Source organism: Rhincodon typus, chromosome 21, assembly GCF_021869965.1.
Source record: "Rhincodon typus isolate 14 chromosome 21, sRhiTyp1.1, whole genome shotgun sequence".
Lineage (NCBI taxonomy): Eukaryota > Metazoa > Chordata > Chondrichthyes > Orectolobiformes > Rhincodontidae > Rhincodon > Rhincodon typus.
The window spans coordinates 12,397,784-12,420,498 of NC_063352.1; the positions used below are offsets into that span (position 1 = coordinate 12,397,784).

The window sequence follows — 22,715 nt, forward strand, 5'->3', positions numbered from 1 at the left end:
CACACCTGACAAAATCTGCTCCATTCAAACTATTTGCACTTAGGAGGTTCTATTTGATATTAGGGAAGTTGAAGTCATCCATGACAACAACCCTATTACTTCTGCACCTTTCCAAAATCTGCCTCCCAATCTGTTCCTCAGTGTCTCTGTTGCTACTGGGGGGAAATCTGTAAAAAACTCCCAATAAAGTTTCTGACTTCTACCCATACTGACTCAGTAGACAAATCTTCTCGACGACCTCCCTTTCTGCAGCTGTGATACCATCCCTGATTAGCAATGTCACTCCCCCACCTCTTTTACCTCCCTCACTATTTCTTTTGAAACATCTAAACCCCAGAATATCCAACAACCAGTCCGGCCCCTGTGATATCCAAGTCTCCGTAATAGCCACAACATTGTAACTCCAAGTACTGATGCATGCTCTAAGTTCATCACCCTTACTCCTGACACTTCTTGCGTTAAAATAGGCACTTCAGCCCATCACACTGACTGCAACTTTGCCCTATCAACTGTCTATCCTTCCTCACAGACTCTCTGCATGCTGTATCCATCTGTACACCAGCTCCCCCATCCTCTGATCCGTAGCTCCGGTTCCCAACTCCCTGCCAAACTAGCTTAAACCCTCCCGAAGAGCTCTAGCAAACCTCCCACCCAGGATATTGGTGCTCCTCCAGCTCAGGTGCAACTCATCCTTCTTGTACAGGTCCCACCTTCCCCAGAGGGCATTCCAATGATCCACATATCTGAAGACCTCCCTCCTACACCAGGTCTGTAGCCACATGTTCAGCTGCTTTCACCAATTGGTTCTTTCATCAATTTTGGTTTGGAGCTGTGAACTGCAAACTGTGAATCAAAGAGGACGCCTTTTCAACTGTGGATAATAGCCTGTATTAAAAGGAAAACAGACTAAACAAGCTATTATTTGAGTCTAGGCCAGCAAGTTAATTGCAGGTTGGTTCCTGATGAAGGTTCTGCAAATGCTTTGGCACCAGGGAAGAGCATTGTATTTAGACAGGTAGCAGAGTTTGGGTATTAACAAGGTCAGATATTAACTAGGTCAGTACCTGGAAATTGGTTCCAGCAAGTCTGGAAAATACCTTATGCTGAAACAGATGGCAGATGCTGAGTGCTAACTGGGGCCTCACGGAGGAGATAAACAGACAGACAGACAGTTAGGGAGCAATCAGTTTGAAAGGGATTTTGGAATGTTTTCTGCAGAGAAATCAATCGATATTACAACAAGAAGGTTTCAAAGCTCCCTGTATAACCACCTATAAATAGCTCTTGGAAGCTCAGAATAGAAAGTTAAATTACTGTCTTTAGTTGAGTGAATTGTAAAAGGTGACCCAGATCAACATAGTCAGAAAATCAAACAAGAAACCAGCTACGCCTGTGTAACAACACACCATGAAAACCATTTTAGTAATCTGGTCAGTTTTGTTGTATTTTTTAACCTTTTAACTGTGTTTATTTGTCTCTCGGTCTTTTGTGTGAACGGGGCTGAAAACAGATTTTTGGGTTGTTTAATGTTACCCTGCTGAAGTTACTATATTGTTAATAAATTGCTAAGTCTTTTGTTTAATATACAAGCGGTGTCTGGAACTGATTATTCAGACAGCCTGGGACTGGTTGTTCCAAAGTCTGGTTTGCAACCATTGGGGTCAATTTCGAGGGCCTGTGAAGGTTTTTAATTTTAATGTATTGCAAATACAGAAGCAGAAAGGCAGATTTGGTTTGACTGTCTGTTTCCATGTCATAGTAGATAGCAGGACTGTCCTATGATGAGAGATTGGATCGACTAGGCCATATTCACTACAGTCTAGAAATGTGAGAAGGGATCTGATTAAACAAAATTTTCACAGGGCTGCACAGACTAAATGCAGAGAGGATGCTTTCCCTGGTTGGGGAGTTTAGAACCGGGGACACAGTCTCAGAGTATGGGTTAGACCATTTAGGACTGAGATAAGGGAAAAGTTCTTCACTGAGAAGGTAATGAACTTGTGGAATTCTCACCACAGAAACAAATAGTTTTGTTTAAGAAGTTCAAAGACATGAAAAGGAATGGGTAAGGAATATGGTATTCAGATGGAGGATGAGCCATGATAATACTGAATGGCAGACCTGACTCAAAGAGCCAGATGTTTCTATGAATAACACTGAACGTTGACAGTTGCACAAAAATTCCTACTTCTGTCCTTACGACGGAGAGCATTGAAAAAAAATAGCTGAAGCTGACTGGTCTCTGGACACAATGCAGAGAAACTCTTTCAGTGATATTTGGCTGTCCACCACCACAGCCATTTTTCGTTTGAGCTGGACATGACTCCAAGCAGTGAAGAAATTTCCTTGATTAATTCCAATTTTGCTCAGGACCTTTGATGCCATGTGCTACCAAATGCTACCTTGATGTCAAGGGCAGTTGCACCCATCTTGCCTCTGAAAAATTAGCTCTCTTGTCCGTTATTTGGATTGATGTGATAATGAGAACTGCAGCAGACTGGACATCAGAACCCAATCTAAGCTCCTGTAAGGAAGGTTTCCGTGGAATAAGTGCCACTTGTAGCAATGTTGATGACATATTCCAACATTTTGCTAATAATTGAGAGTTGACTGATGGGGCAGTAAGTGATTGGAACAGACTTGCCTTGCTTTTTGCAGACAGGTTGTACCTATGAAATTTCCACACTGTCAGGTTAATGTGTGTACTGTAGCTATTTTGGCCAGGAATACAGCTAGTTCTACAGCACAAGTCTTCAGCAATATAACATATCCATACTTTTTTCTCCTAGGTAGCTTTCTCAAAATTCTATTCAACCGATGTGAAAATTTAGTTGGTTTTGCCATTACTTAAATGCACGGCTTTCAACTTTTCTTCTACTTCCAATATTACCTGGTGGCAGCAGCTCACTGGTAACTGCTCTGACTTTCATGTTAAGAATGGCTGTCATTTAGTTTCTCTGGGAAGGAGGGAAGAATTAGGAGCTGCATTGAAATGAGGTGAGATAAATATAAATAGATGGAAATAAGGTAATCAACACTTGTTAGCAAGATTCAGAACACCATTTAAATCCCAAAGAACAAAATCGGAAGCTTATATCTCAATGTTGCAAATCTGACTTTTTTCTTCCTCGCCATCTTCTCCTGACTTTCTCACCACTGCCCGTGCTTCTCAAGACAGGTGAACATTTTGCAAAACAGTTTTCTAAAATTCCTACTAATAATCCATTCATTCTGATGCAACCTGTCCAAAAATTTGAAGCCATGGTTTTTCTTTTAAAATTTATTGCTAACCACTAGTCATACCCCCACAGTAAACTTTACTACTTAGACAGGTATAGACACCCAGCTGTTCAAAACCACAGCTCTGAGGGCCTCCACATCCTTTGATTGTTCTGGTAACGCATCTCTGCATCACGACAAAATCAGACTCCATTTTACCATCAATTACGCAACGTGTCTGTAATGCTGGGTGACAGCTGTTTCTGTTTTGATGCAATGTGGGCTGGATGCTGAAGAAAGAGATCTGTGGTGATGAACTCACCATCTAGAGAGACTGAATGGCTCACTTGAAACAGTAAGAATCACCACAGAAAAGGAAGTGAAGGCACATTATAAAAGGGAGTTTATGCAGCTTCAGCAAGAGCACGGTGGAGAGCACATTCAGCAGCACGGCCCACAAAATGGAAAAATATGAAACAGCACAGTTGGAAACAAGAAATAACTTATCTCAAGTAAAACTTATCTCAGGAGATGGAAGAAATGGCTAGGGCAAGAATGCAGGTTTCTGATGAAGAGGAATAAGCTCAATAGCCAATCTGGACACAAAGCCGCCGAAAAGATAAACGAGTAGAAGTCAGAAAGAATGCATTAAGAAATGGATGCTGGTAAATGTTCCGAAGATTTTTTTTAATTGGAAATGTGAAAACAGCCAATAAGTGAAAGTAATAAAATAGCTGATAATTCAGATCACCAGTGGCTACAAAACATATTTGTGTTGGTTAGTACTGCTTAGCAAAATAACACAAAATGTTTCTGTTAGAGATTACCTATAGCATTAGTAAAAACTACAAACCCATTACAAGACATGGGCAGAGATAAACTCAGCTTTCATATCATCTGATAAAACTGAACAGTGTAATGGAAGCTGAATAAAAATAACCCAAAGCTTACAGGACCTAAAAACTTACCCAATCCAGATCACACAGTAACAGTTCTAAGCTAAAATAGTAGTGAAAGCCCAGATATTTGGGTGATTTCAGAACTTTAAATGAAGGCATTTAGAGATAATTCATTGGATAATTTTGATCATATTGTGAAGTATGTAACATTTAAACACTTTTGAATGAAAAATTTTAATCACAAGACATAAAAAGATGAAAAAAACTCAAAGTATTTTGAGTGCTTTATAGAAATCTAGTGACTATCACTGTGAAATAACAGCTATTTTATATCATGCAGAATAACATTGTAAATAATGAAGTTGCCCATCAGTACCTCCTACCGGAATAAAGTTATTTACCAAGCGTTGTCAATGAAATAAGAGCCCATTAACCAAATTCAATACATAATAGATTGGTCTCATTCAATTAAGATACAAAATGTATTGCAAAGGTAAATTACTGAGTTGCACTTGTACGGCATCTTGTATCCCTTGAAAATGCCTCAAACAATCACACTTACAAATATTATTGAGTAATACGGACAAGCACAGAATGCATTTTACCCACAAGACCCCAAAACTTGAACAACATTATACTGATTGAAGGAAAAATGCTGAGGAGCCCTCTCTAATCTCTGCATAGCGATAAAGGATCTTTATAAAATCCATCCAGGCCACCGAACAACTCTCAAAATTGACAACTTAGCGATCTTTTGTTACTGCAGCAATGATAGCATAGACTATGTGCTTATGTATGGATTTGGATTTAAAACATACATTTCCTTAGCCAGTCTGGCACACGATGTTTGGATAGCACCGATCAATCACCCCAAGTTGCGTGCTCCACGTTTAACAGAAGTTATGCTTTTGAATATTGGCTCTGTTAAACTGCAGTTTTGCACCCATCAACTTTGCCTGGTGATCAATCGGACTTCATTCCTTCCTTTTGAGTTTGTAGTGGTTAAATACAACTGAGTAGCTCTCCAGGCCATTGCAAAGGGCAATTGGGAGTGGACCACCCTACTGTCAACCTACAGTCATAATGCAGACCAGACTACATGAGGGTGGCAGATTTTCCATCCCTAAAGGACGAGTGGACGAGAAGTTTTTACAACATCAGCAATGGCTTTGTTAACACCATTAAACTCACTTTTAATTTTAGATTTATTTTTAGTTAAATTTAAATTTTCCACCTGCCATGGTGGAATTCAAATCCATGTCCTTGAAACATTATTAGGCCACCCCTAACTAGAATGTAACCATGTCCCTAATGCTCACCAGCATTACTGGCACTGAATCCCAGTCTATAAACAGAGGCATCCGAGCGCAACTTAGCACTGTGTACTGTGTTGAGAAGAGCGCCGGGAGCTTGCATAGTAGGGAAAACAAACTAGCAGTTGGTGAGTATCTGGTGAGTGGTTAAATCTATTGTGATTCTAAGGTTTAAAGCAGTATAGGAATTGGTTTTGAATGTTTTCAACAAGGAGTTAGATATAATTCTTAGTGCTAAATGGATCAAAAGGTATGGGAAGAAAGTGGGAAGACGGTACTAAGCTGGATGATCAGCTATGATTATATTGAATGGCTAAGCAGGTTCAAAGGGCTGAATGGCTCCCACGTTACATGTTTCTATGGTGTTAAGATAAAATTCATAAAAATCTAATAATTGGATAATGTAGTAGCTAACTAAAACTCACTAAAAGGAAGGCAGGACAAGCTCTGGGTCATAGCTGCAAAATGCAGGAACCACCAGATGCCACTATGGTCCGGGGCAAATGCATCTGCACTAAGTGCTTGTGGCTCAAGGAGTGTCAACTCAGACACAGAAACGCATTACAGAGAGGGAAAAGTTATTTATAAATTTTGTAGCAGGTAGTGGTTCACAGCCCTGCAGATAGAGTTTTCTGATTTTGATCAGTGATTTGGATTGAGGATTGTGGTTGCAATTGAGCCAGCAGTACGTAAGGGGACCTAGAAGGCAGGAGCTTCAGCCTTGACAAGTGTCGAATAGGTTTTAAGATGTCATCCAAACAAGCTGATAGAGCACCGTTGCATGACTGTATCACTAACCAAGACAGAAGGGAGTATAAAAGAATAAATATTGGGAACTTGCCCATGATTATCACTGTACCTTTCTGACAATGTTAATCTACATATTAACTGGAATGATCAGTTGGCCAAAGGTAGCCGAGACAGAGTTCATAGAATGTTCTGAGATAGATTTTTAGAACAGCATGTTCTGGTCCAACCAGAGAGCAGGCTATACCAGATCCGATTTTGTGAAACAAGACAGGATTAACTTCTCAGCTCATTGCGAAAGGGCCTCTAGATAACCTCACATGGTGAGTCCTCCTATTGGACTGCAACTAAAAAAGTCATAATAGTATCAAACTTAAAGAAAAAAACATAATTGTACAAAGATAGTAGGAACTGCCGATGCTGGAGAATCTGAGATAATAAGGTGTAGAGCTGGATGAACACAGCAGGCCAAGCAGCATCAGAGGAGCAGGAAAGCTGATGTTTTGGATCTGGACCCTTCCTCAGAAATGGGGTCCAGAAGGGCCCAGACCCGAAACGTCAGCTTTCCTGCTCCTCTGATGCTGCTCGGCCTGTGTTCATCCAGCTCTACACCTTGTTATCTCATATAATTGTACAAAGATGGGCAAGTCAGAAAATTAGACAAAATTTTAAATAAAGCAAAGAATGGCAAAAGAATTAGTAAGAAGAAAATTAGAGAGGGAAAGATATTTAAAAGAAGTGTTAATAAAGTGAGACTGGAAATTAAGGAGGTGAAGATGAATTTAGCAGGTATTTTAAATTGTTCTTCACTCTAAAGGATATTAGCTACTTTCCAGAAATTGTTGTAAATCAAAGTGAAGGAAGGGAAGTCTGGAAAAAAAATTACAATTGCCAGAAACGTAGTACTGAGCAAACTGCTTGCACCGAGAGTCAACAAGTCCCTAGTTCTTTGTGGACTTCATCCGAGGGACTTGGAAGAAGCTGATGAGATAGTTGATGCAGTGGTTTTAAATTTCCGAAGTTACCTTCATTCAGAAAAGGTTTCAATGGATTGAAAGAGTGAATGTAATGTTTTTGATCAAAAAGATAGAGGCAGAGAGCAGGAAACTACAGGCTAGTTAGCTTAACATCGGTCATAGGGTAGACGCTAGAAACAATTGAAGACATTATAGCAGGATACTAAGAGAAGGTCAGGACAAATCAGACAGAGTCAACATGGCTTTGCAAAAGAAAAATCCTGTTTAACCAATTACAGTGCTTTGCGGGGAAGTAACATATGCTGTGGATCTAGGAGAACCGCGGACTTGGATTTCCAGGCACATTTCATTATTGCAAAACAAAAAATAAAAGCTCATGGTGCAGGTGGTGCAGTGGGTAGCATGCCTACCTCTGGGCCAGGAGCCCAAATTCAGTTGCTACCTGCTCCAGAGGTGTGCAGCAGCATCACTGAACAGGTTGATTAGAAAATAGTTTAATGGTGCAGCCGACAGCATATTACTGCACATAGAGTATAATGTAGGAAAATGTGAAATTGTTCACATATGTAGGCCATTTGGCCCCTCAAAATCTGCTCCATCATTCAATAGGATTATGGCATATCCATTTGCACTTCAAATGCTACATTCCCATCCACTGTCAATAACACTGGATTCCTTTTCCTGATAAAAATCTATAAACTTCACGTCCACAGTGTTCTGAAGTAGAATTTTAAAGTTTCACAACCCTGGGAGAAAATAAATTCTCATCTCTGTCATTAATAACTTCATAACCCATTGAAAAACTTGCTTTTCAAGTGCTAAAGTAGCCCACTTCATATTCAAATACGTGCAACACAAAACTGTTAAAGTGAACAAAGCAAGCCTGTGATGCTTTTCACATTGACTGGATATTTTGATTCTCATGCTCCGTGGAAGACAGGCAAAAAAGGGAAAACTCTGACCCCGTAGAAAGTTAAAAAAATCCTAGATTTGTTTTAGGTTAACATCCCATTCCAACCCACTTTTCCAGAAAAAGTGCTACGTAAAGTTGAAGATGGGCACCTACACTTGATTCAGATTTATAAGTTATTAAATATACAGTCAACATTCAAAATGCCAAACTGGTCAAAAAGATTCAATAATCCAACTTCCCCCACAGTTGCATTTAATTATTCAACAATTTCAGATTTGGTTTCCACCTGGAAGTCCATCACTTTTCACATGGAAATTTAGTTTAGCTTTTACCAGTTTAAATTTAGGATCCCTTCTCCTATTCTGGTAAATTAAAGTACATATTTACGAACTCCATAATGATCATATGTAGGTGCACATGTGGTGTACAGGAGCATGGGTGCTCACATGCACATGTGCGTATGTGTGGTTGTGTGCTTGCATTCTTGCACATCTGTGTGGGCACGTGTGTATGCATATCTCTGCCCATATATATACCCACTCTTGTTGTAAAAGCCTGGATTTCTTCATTCACACTTCATAATTTTAATAATTTATGTTAGGGATGAGTTGCATGTTACTTCTTTGCTCAGCTTCAAATTTTTTTCTCAGTATTAGTGTTGGACACATCACTCAAAATGCTGTGACAATAAAGAAAATTGTAGTTTGCTCACTACTTCCCCTGACAAAGTCCACTGTGTCAGCGATATAGTTGAACATCCTGGTACTAACATTGTGCTTTGACTGATAAGCTGACGTGAGTCTAAGGCACCAATGCATCTTGCAATTGCTCCTTATCTCTTTTAATATAAATGTGCTTGCATTACTCATTACTCATCCTTTCCATGCACAAATACTTATGTGCACTAAATTTAATCTATTTCCTGCTTACCCATATTTTTCCCCACCCCTCTCTATAATTTCTAAAAAGGTCTCATTTACTTCCACAAAGCCATTGTCGACCATGCATCAGACAGGCTTGTAGCTTCCCCCCAAAAAAATTAACAGACGACAGCTACCAAGCCTCTGGTGTCACCTGACGCACAGAATTTCATCCGGTCAGGGGAAAAAATTATCCAAAGCTGAAGTTCGAACAGGCTCCACTGGAATTCAAATACAGCATCAATCTTCCAAGTAGTGCAACAGAAAACATTCTATAATGACTAGAGGAATCAGACACCCTTTGTTTCAGAAAGCAAAGTGCACTTGAAACTCAATCATATTATAAAAGGATACCATAATTCTATCAATTTTCACTGAAAAATGCCAATTTTTCCATGATTACACAAGATTACAAATTAGTAATTCTGCAAGGCAAAACTGAAACCACTTAAGTCAACAAGTTAAAATAGTGGATACATTAATATGAACAAAAAAAATGAATATGGAATCAGTAATCTGGACACAATTTTCAGAAAATAACAAATGAAAGGAAGATGTCTTTGAGCACGAACAGATAAAGTGAGACAAGCGCATAAGTTAGTGATGGCATGTTATACACTAATTGTGCATTTTCCAATTTTTAAAAGCCTTTAGCAGTAAATGGAGTAAAAATAATTGTCTGAACTGGAGAAATTGTGTTGTTCTTGATATAGGCAGTACATTGCCTAAGACAGTACTAGTAGATATCAGCCCAGCTTGGGGCACACACAGTGGTTAACATTTCAATTTAGTGCCTCAGTTCCATACTGAATCTAGACAGCACGTCATTGTAAACAATTGTTACTAAGCATCGGGAAAGAGCACCATTTGTCAGTAAGTATGGAGAAGAGTGAATGGATTTGATTTTCATTTTTCATATATTTATTTGTGTAAAAGATGCGACTACTTTAGTTTTTTTTTGCTCTGTACATGGCAAATACCCATGTACTTCAATGCTTTTTGTAGAATATGATCATTCAAAGGAATAAGCTATGTAATTTATTGTTCATTGTTCAGAAAACAAAATAAAAATCTAATTCTAACCACATCGCTATCACAATGTTGCTGAAAGAATGTGAGGCTTCACATGTATTCTGCTATTTATCTAGCTCCAATTACTTTTGCCAATGACTAAGATAAGAAGGAAAATATTACATTTCATCAGGCATCCGATACCCAGCAGGAGGAGCGTAGATGAAATAGCTTTTTTAAAAATTTAAAATATATCCTATTTGGAGAGATGCTACAGACTTATTTATACTCTCCCCACCCCCACCACTTGGTTCTCGAATGCTTTTCAAGATTTCCAAAATTTCCCCTAGGTTTTGTGTCAAAATAAATACTTTTATTCCAAATTCATCTCAAGTGTATCTATTCTTGGTTGTCATTTCATTTAGATCATATCTGCTTCAAAACACTTTAGCAAATATAGGAGTAGCCAGATTTGTATCCATTTGCTGCATCAATTTCACATCTACATACTAAACAAAGTAATTTTGAAATATCTGGAAGTCTCATACAGCTGAAGTACACGTATATTTTGAGATATGTTCCTTAACATATCAATTATGTAATGCTTTGGCTACAGTAAAACAGCATTTCCTTTTCTGTTAAGGCAGTAGTGTTTCTGCAAAATTGTCCAGCGATGTTGAAAGTTGAAAATGTTGAGAGGCAGGCAAGCCTTAACAAGTGATCAAGAAAATCATGCCTGTTCATTCTAAGCCCACTATTAGAAACAATTTCATAATTCTGCAAAATTGTTGAGAAATTGCTTACAATTTTCAGAAATGAAGCAAAGATATGTCTTCAAAACAAATGCAAAGACTTGTCAATTCAAAATGGGCAGATGCCTGGGAGCACCACATGCAAGTTCCCCTCCAGACTTTATACAAAATTGACTTGGAACTGTATTATTGTTGTTCCTTCACTGTTACTGAATGAAAATCCTGAAACTCCCTTCCTAACAGTTTCCATACCATATTAACTTCAATTGTAATAGCATTAGGACTGTTAGCTTCATTCTTTTCACCTTGGGTTGTACCTATTTTACAGAAGTGGTGATTTGGATCATTTGACTTGTTGAATACAAACTACCTTAATGCTACAACATGATTGGACCTTTCCCACAAAATTTATTATTACAAACGCATTAAACACGTATGGCGATTACATGGATTTTTAATATGATTAACATTTTCTCTTTCTCATCTTTAACACTATTAAACCATTTACCTGCACTCCCGACCTTCATCAAATCTCCTGGTTGGACCAGCACGTTGTGGGGCTGTTTCCATAAGCAGTTTCTGTGTAAGCCTATTTACAGTGGCCAAATCTCTCCCTTTTTGTTCATCTGTGTCTTGGTCACATTTCCATTCCTCATCTTCATTCAAAGTAGGTAAATATCCCAATAATGCCTTTCCTGTCCCAGACCCTGAGCTCTGATCACTGTACAACTTTGGGCTTTCTCCACCTGTCCTGGTATATTCCAAATAAATATCAGACTTCAGGAATACAGGGTAGGTGTTCTCCTCCATCATTGTCTGAATTTCAGTTTGGGCCTGGTCAAACATTACAGGATCTATCTGTTGCTTCATAACACAATCCTTTATGAAGCTTTTAGTAGCTGGTTTAATCTGCCTGGACACAATACCATTATTATCCAAAATGTACTTTTTATATATGGCTTTTGCCAATTTTAGCCTCTTTTCTTCATTAGAATCATTTGGTTCCAGTTTTCTAAATCCAGTGCATGCAAACCAAAAATCCAAAAGGTCAGCACAGTCTTCTTGTTTCAAGAAAGTTCTGAATAAATTTATTCCATCCTGATCATCCAGTAAAGAGTGTAAGGACTCTGCCCATCTCAGGTATGGGGGTGTTGGTGAAGCACTACCCTCAGGTTCATAACCTAAATCCAAATCTGGCCTCCGTGGGGTTGCTGTGGATGCCTCATTTTTAAGCCCTTCGGTTTTTATGGGGTAGAAACTGTGATTCAATTGCCTACTGTCTGTAGTCGCCAGCTCACCTTCCTCTCCTGGAACCGGTGGCCTCGGTGCATCTTCAGTAAAGCTTCCCCCTAGGTCCATCAAATATGCCTTTCCTCTGGCACTCATTTTTGTAGCAACCTCATGTACAGCACCAAATCCAGTACAGTCTCAATTCCTCTTATAGTCAGATATTCAAACAGGGACCAAATGTTGCTGATATTATATTCCTCCTGTAATTAAAAATAAAAGTTAATAATTCTAGCAATATTTTAACAGCAAACATCCACAATGAACTTTACTTTGCAGCTCCAGTGAGCGTAGATAGTGTAGACCAGATAGCAATTACTTAAAATTGCAGGTATGAAGAGATGACAAACATTCTTTGCAGTGGTTCTCTTAAAGCTAAAACATTATGTACAAAAACAAACAACAAAATACCCAAGTCTAGCTTATGCCATGCCACTTAGTTTTTTTAACATAAGACAATAGTTAATTACAAACCAGGATAGCTACAAAACTTAAATATGAAACAAAATTCCCACTCTATAAATGAAAACAATGGGTCCAGAGTCAAGTCATCAATTCTATAAAAGGTCTTTATGACTTTCGCTTAGCCTATTCTCCCAAGGTTTTCCCCAAAGGAAGTGCATTAAGCTTTTCAAATGTTTCAAACCAAAGCCATCAGCAAACCTCCACAGTTCAGACACTAATATTAGTTAAGGGACTAAACGTCTTGGTCCATTTTTAATAAAACTTGATTTCTGCGTTGAAATGCTAAAGGGTGATGGCAAGACTGCAGTCAACAAGCTGCACATTGAGTTAAGTAGCAATCAAATGTTGACGTACAATGCCCAGGGGGAGAAAAAAAAGAGAGAATAAAAAGATGGGAGAAAGTGTCATCATTTCTGATATTTCCAGCAGTAACTCCATTCTATACTTACAGATCCCAAAATTGCTTATTAAGAAAACACTTGGGAGATGATTTATGTTTACAAAGTGAATAACTAAAGCAGTTAAAAAAATACCACGCAAAGTTCATTCCTTTGCAGTGGTGACATTATCACCCAAGTCAGAAAATTGCAGGTTCAAGCCACTCCAGAATATGAGCACATAATCTGGATTAACCTTTCAGTGGCATAGCATTGTACTATCAAAGGTGTCATTAAAGTACTATTGCATTTGCTCTCTCATAGTTACACAAGATTCTGCAGCAATAAGATTAGGGGAGTTCTCTTGGTGACTTGGCAGCATTTACCACTCAACCAAGATCTGCACAATAGGTTATTCGGTCATTTATTTCACTGATCGTATGACTTTGCTTATTGCAAATTGTCTGGTGTTTCCATACATTAACGTGATGGCATAACATCAGAAGTAATTAATTGACTATAAAGTACTTTGGAATCATCTTTGATTCTTTTCCAATCCTTTTTCTTCAATCATTTTTTAATGATTTCCTCCCCTCTGCCCCCATTTTGTCTAACCTTTTCTAAATACCTTCTCACCTAAAATAATACTCATCATCTATATGCAAATAGCAATGAGGATTTTACATTGCCATACTCTGAATACATCCTTTCTTACTATTTTATGCAAAGACTGGTACAAGACCAATCCCAGATAGCTGCAATTTCAAAAGCCAAAACAAAAATAAAACTTCTGAAGAGCTAAGCTAAATTTCTATCATTGCTATTTTGTGAACTAGATTTTCAGGATCTTTAGTTTTTAAATTTCAATAGAAAATCAAAGATCTCCAATCTCGTAAGTCAATAAAATCAATGAAAACTGCTTGTTGTATTACATTCAAGATGAAAATGAAAATCCAAGCCATCCAACCGATATAATCTTTGCACACCAATTCAGATTTTTGTTTTTGCCAGTACATACATTATGTTGCTTTTGAAAATATGCAACACATTTTGCATAAGTTCAACAGCATGTTCTCTTTACACCATTATCATGCTACATTTTAAGAACGGTATTTCACTCCAAGATTTGATTGCTACAAACAAAAACAGAAATTGCTGGGAAAAACTCAGTAGTTATGGAGTATTTGTGGAGAGCAAGCAGAATTAATGTTTTGGCTCCAGTGACCCTTTTTCAGTTCTAAGATGTTAACTCTGCTTTCTTGCTGCAGATGCTGCCAGCCCTGCTGAGGTTTTTCAGCAATTTCTATTTTGGTTTCTGATTTTGAGCATCCACAGTTCTTTGGTTTTTTGTTATTAGATTTTGTTATGCATAATTAGAAATTATGTATGGTCTAACAAGATTGACAAATTTAAAAACAAGCTTGTATACACTGTTTCTGATGAGCTTTTCTCAGCCAACAGCATTTCAAGTTAACTAAACTACAGTCACAACTTGCGCTTTCAAAGTAAAAGACTACCATGTCTCAAATTAAATCTGACTTTAGGCAGAAACCTACTTGCTATTTTTGGAGTGGAGACATAAAAGATATAAATTTAATAATATAGCACATTTTATGCAAAGCCTCAGACTTCACAAAATCATGTACCATGCAAGGGAATGTATAATGTACAACATGTTAAACTATCTGGGCCATGCAGAAGGAAAGCAAAGGTCATTCCATTAAAAACAATGATGATTCTATGTCCACTGTTATCATATCTCCTTCCTAATTGGTTTAATAGCTGCACCAATAGATGCCCCAACAATTGAGATTCATAGAATTATTAGCTTATAAATAAGGTCCTTCAGCCCATCAGATCTATCCCAATCAACAAACGACAAACTATACTAATCCCACTTGGTCCAGAGCTGACTACGCTCTGGCATTTGAAATGCTTTTGTCAAGTAAAAGGAGTAGAATGAGAATGCAGAATTGCTTCCAATTGTAACAGATCCTAGAATTATGATACATCACGAAACCAACAAGGAATTCAGAAAAAACTTCATTATATATTTTCTGGGAAAAGTGAAGGGTCAGCTTCTTTTCCATTTAAATACCAAAGATCAATAGATGGACCCGTCACAAGCACCAACGTAAGCAGTCCCCACACAGTTCAACTTTTAAAAGTATTATTCAACAATGATCAATGACAACTAATACTTAAAATATCCAGAACTTCTTGAAATGTACTGTCAAACTCTAAACTCAAGTTACAAATATGTTTGAAGTCTATGCTAACTGTGCACAAACAAGTTTATTGTCACTTTGTATATGCAAACCGATAATCATGAAACTTCAATTTGCATTTCGAACAAAACCCATTTCACTGATTTTAAATATTTTGAAAGCTAGCTTTGAAAGATATTTTAACACTATAGACCTGCGCGTCTGATGTCCGTGTTGGGTAAGTTTTTGGAGGTAATTCTGAACAATAGGATTTACATATATTAGGAGAAGCAAGGATCAATTAGGGATAGTCAGCATAGTTTTGCGTGAGGAAAATCATGTCTCTCAAACTTGATTCAGCTTTTTAATGATGTAACCAAAAAGATTGAGGAGGGTAGTGAGGTAAACATTGTTTACTTAGACTTTAGTAAAGCTTTTGACAAGATTCTGCATGATATGGAGGTGCCGGTGTTAGACTGGGGTGGACAAAATCAGCAGTCACACAACACCAGGTTATAGTCCAACAGGTTTATTTGAAATCACAACCTTTCAGAGCATAGCTCCTTCATCACCTACAACCTGGAGTCGGGTGACTTCTGACAAGGTTCTGGCATGGCAGACTAATTAGTAAAGTTTGATCACGTGGGATTCACAGTGAGCTTGCCAATTGGATATAAAATTGGCTTTATGATTGGAGACAGAGGACTGGTGGCGGAGGGTTTTTTTTTGACTGGTGGCTTGTAACCAGCAGTGTTCAGTGCTGGGTCCACTGTACTTTTTGTCATTTATAGAAATGATTTGTATGAGCGCATAGGAGGCAGATAACAGCAAAATTAGTTGGAGAGTAAAGAAGGTTATCTAAGATTACAAAGAGATCAATGGGCTGAAAAGTGACAGATGGAGTTTAATTCAGATAAATGTGAGGTATCGCATTTTGTTATTACAAACAAGAACAGAACTTATGAAATTGACGGTACAGCCTTGGGTAGTTTTGCAGAACAGAGAGACTAGGGGTTCAGGTACATAATTCTTTGAAATTTGTGTCACAGGTAGACAGGGTGGTTAAGAAGGCATTTAGCACACTTGCCTGCAACGCTCAGATTATTGAGTATAGGAGTTGGGACGTCATGTTGACGTTGCAGAGGATGTTGGTGAGGCCTCTCCTGGAGGCAGTTCTAGTTGCGTTGTTATAGAAAGGATATTATTAAACTGGAAAGGGTTCAGAAAAGATTTACCAGGATATTGCTGGAAATGGAGGGTTTGAGATGTAAAAGTAGACTGGGACTTTTTTCCTTGGAGCATAGGATGTTGGGGGGTGACCTTATTGAGGTTTATAAAATCATGAGGGACACAGACAAAGTGAATGACAAGTGACTCTTCCTTAGAGTGGGGGGATTTCAAAGCTAAGGGGCATATTTTTAAGGGGAAAGGAGAAAGATTTAAAAAAGGACATGGGAGCAACTTTTCTTTTAAAAAAAAAACCAGAGTGATTTGTGAGTGGAATGAACTGCCAGAGAAAGTGGTGTATGCAGGTACAGTTACAACGTTTAAAAGGTATTTGGATAAGTTCATGAATAGGATGGGTTTGGACAGATATGGGCCAAAGGAGGCAGGTGGCCATTTAGTTTGGGAACATGGTCGTCACGGACTGGTAGGACCGAAAGGTCTGTTTCCATGCTCCATGACTCTACAGTAGCTAGGAAGAACAGAGTAACAATTATATAAACAGTCTACAGTATTTGTTAGTGCTAGAGTGGCCTAGTTTCCAACGATCCACTCCACAGGGGAACCATCCACTGGAATATATTTTGTTTAAAAAAACGCTTGAAAACGTATCTGGTCCTGCAGTATAAAAGCTTGAAAAGCTGTCGATTGCATTAAGTATACTTAGCAAATAACATTTAATATTAATTCCAAGAGCAACTAAATCAATTAGACACCTTCTTGCAAATCCATTCCAATGGCATATACTGAATATGAAAATAATCAAACGGTACTGATACTCTCACGCATCGACTTACATTGAAAGGCAGTCCGTTCGTTTGATATTTTAAAACCACCTACAATCGCTATTTAATCTGCTGCAGTGCATAAGCTATAAATCATAGAATGCCTAGTGGGGAATGAGGCCATTCGATCCATCGAGTCCACACCGGCACTCCGAAGAGATCCCACCCAGACCCAACCCCCTACCTGAGACCCTAACCCACAGTAACCATGGCTAAACCACCTAACCTGCACATCATCCCTGTGGGAGAAAACCAAAGCACCCGGAGGAAACCCACGCAGACACGGGGAGAATATGCAAACTCTACGCACCCGAGGCTGGAATTGAACCCGCGTCCCTGGCGCTGTGAGGCAGTAATGTGCCACCATGCCGCCCTAATCATTCATCAGTGACTTTTTCCTACGGAATCTTCTGCTGAGGTTTTCTTAAAAAAAACACCACCGTCCACCGTCAGTCTATGTTTAAATAGAAATACCTTAGCAGGCTAGTTACAGAGAACGGTAAATCGAGTTGGTGGTGAAAAGCTGTACCTTACACTTGCGAGATGTTTGTGCATCAGTCCCCTTGATCTGACTGATACATCTGCAGCCCGCATCGCATTCATTTCTTGGCCTCTCCGGCACAGTGGGGGATGGGAAAAGAGCAAACGAGACCCCTTTTAGCTACTTGCAGTTTTCGTTTTGTTTCTAATAAAACGGCCCAGGCCCATTTTTAAAAAAAAACACTGCAGCTTGCACAACTTTCTAACGTCAAATGTCGTAACAGTATATCAAATTAATGAAAGATTTCGTCGGAAATAAATCTCATCTAAACTTGATCTAGAAATGATTGGCATAAAACCCCAGCACGATTCAAACCCCCATGCACATTTTCAAGAGCCTCCTTCCCCACAATAAAACACGCTTCTAGCTTCAAGGCCTACCTGTAAAAAAAAATCTATGTTCTGCTTCCGTTCGCATGTAAGATCTTTGAATCTCAAACACCATTAGGATATTAACAACAGGAAAATACTTAAACACTTTCTTTGTTATTTTCAATCTCTCGCACTCAGGCACCCATACACATTCCCTGGTCCTTCTTGAAAGAGCTAAATAGCGCCCCCTGTCTTAGTACTTGCTCTGCAAGGAGTTCATCTACTCATCACAGAAACCGAAAATCCTTTGGCCTAAACTCCTCAAATAGATCAATAATAAAACGACTTGTAAAATCTACAAAATTTATGTTTATTTTGCTAATCGTGTTTGCATTTACTGCATCAAAAGGGAGTCTCAGAATATTCTCTATATGCATTTACGCCAATTATAATACCTTTTGACATAGCGTAAGATGTACTTCTCAATAGTCAAACATATTCCAACGTCTAATTAACAGAATACTAAACAACAAAACTTGACAATCGTAAATTATGTCACTGCTGCAAACCTTCATGAACTATTTCTACTTTATGGACCATTTAAAAATAGTTCTGTATAAACTACGTTTACATGTCAAGGCAAACTTCAAAAGTATAGTTTAACTTGTAGGGCATTAGCATTTTTAGCAGAAGGCCTAACCAAGAAAAATACGAAGAAACGGCGTTTGTTCACATTGTTGCAATTATTATTTATTCTGGCGCAGGTCACAGAAAATAACTTACATAATGGACTAGCAAGAACAAACAGGTCACTCATACCCTGGAGTAGAAAATAAACAAGTTACAGAAAAAAGTACTCTGCACTAATTACATCCGATCAGAAATGCCTAATCTCTTGTTTAACCATAAAAGTATGACACCAACAATGGAATACTGTTATTCCACACACCATGAGCCATGCTTTAGACGTTCCACCTAGTTAAAAATCACCAGAACAAGCTTTAACCAAGTACTTATCCATTGTCCTTTGAAACAATTCAATTGAAAAGCAATACAACACAAAAATAAATTGTGTATTCAAAAATGAAGTAAACAGTATTCCTGCAATACAATATACTTCACATTTCTAATTCATTAAGCCCGATACGGGCATTCCTAAGTATCCAAATTTAGGATTCAACGCAACCATAATCCCTTAAATCGTGTGCGTGCTCCTTATATTATAAAATTGCGTTTAAAGCCCAATGAAAATGCCAAACAGCTCTACGTATTTTGCTTTTTTTTTCCATCTCCTAAGCTCCACCAGCCCAAGCTCTCCTGCAAATACGGGTTATGAAGTAATTAGTCTTTTTAAAAGCAAACTTGTGGAAACCCGGAAACATCACATTAGCTTGTCTCTTTTTAGTTCGGTTTCTAATTCGATTGGTGTTAGGTAAAGCAATAAGCTATACTCGAAGTTCAGAGGTCAGCCAAGGTCAACTTTTCACCAACACTTTCATCATAAAAACAATTCAAACCTTAATTCTACTTTTCTCAAAAGGCCCAATCCCGACTAGATTCCAAGTACCCACAAGAAAGCCAAGTTAGATTCTTGTATTAAACTACTGTAGTGTGAGTAATTACCATTTCGCGCGTTTTACAACTTATTGTTCATGCCTTCTTAGATAATTACTTATTGTCAACCACCAAAAGGCCTAAACCAAACATACCTTTGCATCAACAGACTGCAAGTGAACGTCGCGCACTTTCAAAGCTGATCAAGAGTGCGGTTTAAAATTAGTTCTGCTAAACCGGAGTCAACCATTATAAAGGCAGCTCTGTTAAAGTAGACACTATCACACATTGTATGAATGTGATCAGTGCATGAAGAAATAGAATGCAAAGTAGACCACCTGTCAAACACACAAAAAAAAAGTGTTGCTGAATAGTAAAAGGGATACAGGTCCGCATTTTTAAGTTTAGTTGACAAGAGCAACATTGAAGCCCAACAAATGCTAAAGCACAACTTTGGTGTCCAGTGTTTTTTTTTGAAATACAGTGCAACAGCTAATTCAGCTCAGGAACGCGAACAGATGCCACTGCTATTTGGACCAACAACTGTGAAGTTAGACAAAGTTTCCAGCTATTTAATGACTAGATTCTTTGCAGCTCGCCTTCCAAAAGGCGATGTTTCCTCTGCGGAGGAATTGCAGTTTCTCCCAGAAAAGAGCCGGCAGAGCACAACAGTTGCAGGGTGGTCACTAGCAACCCGTAGAGGAGTTGCGGACAAGCGGGAACAGGTATTGCTGAATAAACATTCGACCGGGGTCCCGCAGGACGATCAATCGCGATTGTGCAAAATGAAAAAGGTGGGGAAATGCATTTCAAACCAGATCTGCAGATTCGTGCAAGTTCCTCACCTCCATTTTTAAAAGAGTTACAACGTGAAGAGCAGAATCTCGGAATTTGTAGCACCAACGTTTCTCCTTTTTTTTTTGCTTAAATTACAGTTTATTTGAAATCAATCCCACCCCCAAAATAAAAAAAAGGAACAAACCCCACGCTTTTGTTGCGGTGGCTCAAAGAGCTACTGGGACCGACCCACTTACATTTTATTTAATTTTGTCCATAGCAAACAACACATACACTCGTTATAAACATTAAAAAAAACTGATTGGTTTTGTTTTTGTTACCTGGACACACAAAACTTCCTTCCCCCGCGTCCTACACAACATGCACCGTGGCGGGTAACTCCTTTCCCCAAGCGAATCTGTGAGAAAGTTTCTTCCATGAGGAGGATCCGTGGTCACGGCCGGGTAGAGACGGCGGCGACGGCCGCCTCCGCTCCGGCTCTTGCATGATTTTACAGTCTCAATATAATCCTATTTTTCCCCGTCAATCCCCCGCCCCCCAAAAAAAGAAAAACAAGAAAAAGAAAGGAAAAAAGAAGCACCCACCCGTAAGAACACCACCTCTCCCACCACCAACACCACCTCCACTTCCACCCTCACACAACAACCAGCTTAGATCGGGTTGACTGTGCTTTTCTTTTCAAAAAAAAAAGGAAAATAAATATAATCACATTTCAACAAAGAGCAAATCAGAATCTTTTCTTAAGAGAAAGGGGGAAAAAAATCTGTAGGTGATCATGGAGGGGGGGGGGGAGTGAAATAAAAATACACCCTCTCCGGGGAAAGCGGCGAGTCTTTTTCTTAAAAAAAGAGAAAATAAAAAGAGATTTTATGCAACTGTGGAGGAATCACGACGCCCTATATATATTTTTAAAAGCATTTCCCCCCTCTTTTTTTCCCCTTGCTCTTCAGCCGTGGCTCTCTCTTTTTCCTCGTTGTCGCTCGCGACTAACCGCCTCTAACGATGAACTCCGAGCCCCTGCACCGCCTGCCCCCCCACCCGCCCCCCGCGCGCGCGACATCAAAGCGCAGCCGCCGCCAGCAGCAGGTCCTGACAGCTCAACGCACCAACTCTCCTCATCTCGCGCACACTTTTAACTCCTTCAGAGGGACACCAACAACAAACCCTATCTCTCTCTCTTCACCACCCCCCCCACTTCCCTTCCCCACCCACCCACCCTTCCCACACCGCGACCACCCCTCCCCCCCAAAAAAAAACTACATTCCTGGCGAACGCGTGTACGGGTTGAAAAACAAAGCGGCAAGAAGGATCGAAGTTTCTTTCCACCTTCCCTCTCCCTTTCATCTATTCATCAGGTAGGACCTCATCAAAGCTTCCCGGGGCCAGGAGAGAGGGGGGGGGGGGGGCGGGGAAGGGACAGGGAATAAAAAGCCTCAGCGTTTGCTGTGCTCGGCGATCCATTACCTCATCGACTCCCTCCCTTCCTCAATTGCTTTTCCATCCCCCCCCCTATCCCCCTCCCTCTCTCCCCCCCCCCCCCCCCCCCCGCACCCGGTCAGAATATTGATTTGTCGAGCTGGCCCAAAGGTATTTCGGGGCATGTAGTCCAGGCCGCCCCGGTTTTTCCGTTGACGACAAAGCTAGGCCTACGATACCCACAGGGCATCGCGCGGATTGGGGCGCAGGCGCGGTCTCCAAGTGCAGCGCGTTGAGTTGCTCCTCCAGTAGTGAGTTCAGATGGTGGTGACTATGTTGTGCGTTTTGGGGAAGGTAGTCCTCATCTTATTTTCCTTCCACGGAGTAAAACGTACTTTATTTCTTGTTTTATTGTCATCTTCTGTATGTCTATAACACAGATTTAAGGCCTAAGCTATTGTAAGTCATGGTTTGTATACTACCAATTGTAAAAAGCGTTATGAAAAATAAAAAAGGAGCAAACTTCTGCTCAATTGAACGTCCCAGGCCTATCATTGGATTATATATTAAATGTTTAGGAACAGGATAATGTTTCTCTACGTACTACGCTCGCAAATGGAGGGATTTACGAAGAATTAAGCAATTTAACCCATCCAGGCTGATTCTTCATTCAGATAAAATCATGGCTGAACTCGCCTCCATTAACCCACCTTGGCGAAGCAAAAGAAAATCTTTATCAATCTGAGTCTTAAACTTGAAATAGCATAGTACCTGCAGTATTTTAAGAATAGAATTCCAGGTTCCTTCTGTGAAACAAAATAGCATTCTGATTTCATTCCAAATTGCCAAGCTCTAACTTTAATATGATCACCTTTGTTCTGGATTTCCTCTTGAGATAAAATAATTTCTCTTTATTTACTCTGTTAGATCATTGTAATACCTTAATTAAATCATGATGCTACCTTCTAAACTCAAAGGAGTAAAAGAAAAATATCTAAA

General features: G+C 39.3%; 1 protein-coding gene across 3 annotated transcripts in view; it reads right to left on the reverse strand.

Moving 5' to 3' along the window:
* Positions 1–21,345, reverse strand: part of axin1 (axin 1) — a 115,456-nt gene extending 94,111 nt beyond the window's left edge. Inside the window, exons 1-3 of one of the 3 annotated variants that reach the window (XM_048609545.1) lie at positions 20,621–21,295; positions 19,658–19,840; positions 11,260–12,241 (exon numbers count right to left, since the gene is read on the reverse strand). In XM_048609545.1, coding sequence (XP_048465502.1) covers positions 11,260–12,137 — 878 coding nt within the window. In that variant the 5' untranslated portion in view covers positions 12,138–12,241; positions 19,658–19,840; positions 20,621–21,295. Of the gene's footprint in view, positions 1–11,259; positions 12,242–19,657; positions 19,841–20,620 lie in introns of all 3 variants that reach the window. The other 2 variants (XM_048609546.1, XM_048609547.1) reach the window with 2 other exon arrangements.
* Positions 21,346–22,715: the final 1,370 nt, after the last annotated feature.